This window comes from Lolium rigidum, chromosome 1 (genome assembly GCF_022539505.1).
Source record: "Lolium rigidum isolate FL_2022 chromosome 1, APGP_CSIRO_Lrig_0.1, whole genome shotgun sequence".
NCBI classification, from domain to species: Eukaryota; Viridiplantae; Streptophyta; class Magnoliopsida; order Poales; family Poaceae; genus Lolium; species Lolium rigidum.
The window spans coordinates 319,299,648-319,303,166 of NC_061508.1; the positions used below are offsets into that span (position 1 = coordinate 319,299,648).

The 3,519-nt window shown below is 38.0% G+C and overlaps 1 protein-coding gene across 1 annotated transcript; it reads left to right on the top strand.

Moving 5' to 3' along the window:
* The first annotated feature begins 671 nt into the window (after positions 1–671).
* On the top strand, positions 672–1,372 carry LOC124661930. The gene is made up of 2 exons (XM_047199818.1): positions 672–816; positions 899–1,372. The coding sequence occupies exons 1-2, from the start codon at positions 712–714 to the stop codon at positions 1,370–1,372; spliced, it is 579 nt and encodes a 192-aa protein (XP_047055774.1). The 5' UTR covers positions 672–711.
* Positions 1,373–3,519: the final 2,147 nt, after the last annotated feature.

A 3,519-nucleotide genomic window follows, 5' to 3' on the forward strand; every position in this document is an offset into this window, starting at 1 on the left:
TCTAGTTTTATCACACATCGTACCTGAACTATTTCTAGGGTTTGTCCAAGTGGTTGTTCATAAGATAGTTTTGTACTTCTGTCCACCCGTTTCGTCCGGTACTTGCTTGTCCTTTGTGTCTTGTACTTGTTCGTGTTTGACCTTGGTACTCGTGTGACAATTTGTTCCGTACTTGCGTAGCTTAGTCTATCGTACTTGTGCACGTATATCTCTTGTACTTGTGCACGTATATCTCTTGTACTTGTGCACGTATATCTGTTGTACTTGTGCACCTATATCTCTTGTACTTGTGCACGTATATCTCTTGTACTTGTGCACCTATATCTCTTGTACTTGTGTACCTATATCTCTTGTACTTGTGCACCTATGTCTCTTGTACTTGTGCATCTATATCTCTTGTACTTGTGCACCTATTTGTTGTAGAGTTTAGCGGCAGCAAAGGTGCTCGTTCTGTTACACGTCTTCGCCGAGTGCATGCGTGTAAATTATGTTGCTTTCTTTTGGTTTCCTTGTTTGGTTGTCGATGTATTTGCGCCAAAGGCGCGTATCGTTTTAGACGTGTAGTGAAGATATGCAATTGCGACGACAAAGGTGGTTTCGTTGTAATCTTTTTTTGTTGTCCTGTTTTTTCTAGTTTCGAAAGTGATAAGCTGCACACATTGTACCTGAACTAATTTTAGTGTTCTCCAGTGCTTGTTCAGGTTGGAAAAGATGGCAGATCCAGGTTTTCACTCTCGTTCTGGTATTCCTGACCATCTTCGTGAAGCAGTCGATCGTCACATCTCAGATATGTTTCCTGGTGAAATGCATAATGATGTAAGGTTTTTTATTATGTTTTTTGATTTTTAATTATTGTGTTATTGTAAATTGCATTCTTAATTGTGTTTTTTATTTACAGTTACGTTCTAAGCTGAAAGAAATGTGGAAGACTATCTTCATTTCGTCGATGATAAGAACGGGACGTGGTCTTGCTGATCAGATGCGTGATATGGTTTCTCTTTTGTCAATTGAGTTGAAGAAGCAGCCATGTGCTTGCAAGAGAAAGGAGCCTGAAACTGAAAATATTGTTGGAGGTAGTTCTGTGGCACAGAAGGGTGATGGCAATGCAGACAGTGATTCTGATTATTGTCTTGAGGATTGTTGTCTTGAGCGTTCGGGGCCATGTACATGCAAGGGAAAGGAGCCTGAAACTGCAAATGTTGTTGGAGGTAGTTCTGTGGCTCAGGAGTATGATTCCTATGCAGACGGCGATTCGATGATTGTCTTGAGCTTAAGGAGCTATCCGGGGAAGAGGAAGTCCCCAGTAATCGCTTTGCATAGAATGTTGTTTGCTGATGTACTTGAGGCTCCTAGGAATTACATTGAAGGGTAACCATTGTAATTCAATTTTCCATCTATTTTTCATCTATTTTTGTATATACGGATGTTTATTCTTGTTGTTTTTAACAATTGCAGTTCCGAGAAAATACTTGAAGTTGGTGGTAAGTCTGTTAGCTGGCATAGTTTCTACCTTGCTATGAAGGGTGGTGGTTTCATGGATCCTTCTGTTATGGATGTTTTTCTTAAGTGCGTTGATGATGGTCTTGATTTCTTATTTATTCCGAGCTCTTTGGCGGTACGTCATGTGTATATGTTTTAGATTTATTTATTTTTTAACTAAATGTTTTTAGCATTTAGTTTTTTAAACATCTTCTTGTTGTTTTTTCCAAGCATATTCTTGATGTGGATGAGGCTGACCCTATTCATCTTGCTGCAAGCTTTGCTGAACATGATCTGAAGTACTATAGTCTGGATAGGGAAGAGGCATGTTTGTCATGTTTTGTTTGGCGCTTATATTTTTTCTACTACAAGTATCGTGGATGCTTTCTTATTTCTCGTGTGATTGTTTAATTTCAAACAGGTCTACATTACTTGTTGCGATTATAGCCATTGGTGGGTTATCTTTGTCGACTTCCATTTCAGGAAATTTAGAGTGTCTAGCTCGTTGGAGTTGACTGAAGCTCAGATGGCTTCTACTCAAAGAATTGTATGGTTTTCGTTGTAATCTAGCTAATTAAATAATTATTTACACATGACAACAATAACTTTTATTTTTTATTCTTTCAGGTCAAATCATTTAAGAAACTTTACAGTTATCTTCATGGTGTCGAGAGATTAAATATCTCATCGTTCAAGATAAAAGTTTGCGGTACCCCTTCTTGTTCAGAGTAATCATCCTTTCTTAATGTGAACTATGATTTTTTTTTTTTTTACTGTGTTTGGATTTAATTGTTTCTTTATTTTTGACCATTAGGACAAGCGCGAGGCGTGACTGTGGTATCTATGCAATGAGGTTTATTTGGATATTCAAGGCTAATTTTTACCCAGATGTATTCAAGGTAAGTAATGTGTTGTGTACATAGTTTTATTCAATAGTATTTAAGGCAGTTTTTTTAGTACTTGTTCGCTGTATAAATAGTACATGTCAATGGTTGTTTTTAGTACTTGTGCATCTTTTTGTTTAGTCGTTGTGTACTTTTTCGTTTGGAGCTTGTGTATTCTTGTTGGAGATCATTAACCATTGTGTTGTTTCGTGTTTTTCCGGCTGACATCGAAAGTTTTCGACAGTTCTTCGCCGGAATGATGCTCACTTATGATTCTCCTGATTATCTGGCAAGTTTCGTTCGCGAATAGATTGAAGAATTCGAAAGTAAGAACTTTTTTACAATGGTTATCCTTTTTTCGTCCAAATGAAGTCAATGAAGTGAACTTGATTGTACAAAATAAGGAAATGAAGTACATAATAACATTACATATTCATTCCATTGTCTGTATCATATATTCTAAATATTCATGTGGCTTCCTCCTTGAGTGGTTCCTACTTTTGTTGCTCTCCTTTTGATATCCTTTGTTCATCGTCGACGTCTGCAAATAAATATATGTTAAATTTATGTTAATTTGTAGGAAAAAGCAGATTATTTGCATCAGTAGGTTTTCATCACTGACAAAGAAACTTCATGGGCACACTTACCTTGTTAATGTGTTTTTTGTACCAAATACTAGATATTCCATGTCGCATCTTATTCTTCCGTTGTGGTAGTACATACCGTAAGTGTTTCCTGGTTGTGTTGTTCTCTCTCGTTGTGTTACTATCGTTATTTGTGTGTCCGTTGCTTGATTGATTCTCGTGATGTATTGCTTGTATATCTTTCCCGTGATGTCGCTGTTTCTGCTGCTCGCCGCTCGCTTGTGCTGCTGCCTCGTGCCGCCTCGTCGCTGCAATTTTTGCTTTCAGCTCTCCACATCCTGTTTTGTTGTGACCTGATTTCTTGCGTATCCGCATTTTATTTGTCTAGTTTTCTCGTCTTTTTCCGAACCTCGGCATCATTCTCGTCCCCTCTTTTTGTTCCTCTTCCGTCGGACATTGGTGGGTCACGCAATGTTTCGTTGCTACCTGTTTCTTCGTCGTGAAGTTTTTTAGCTCCTTCATCTTCTCTTATTGCTGCCAAGCACTTTTGTTTCCATATCACGCATACACCG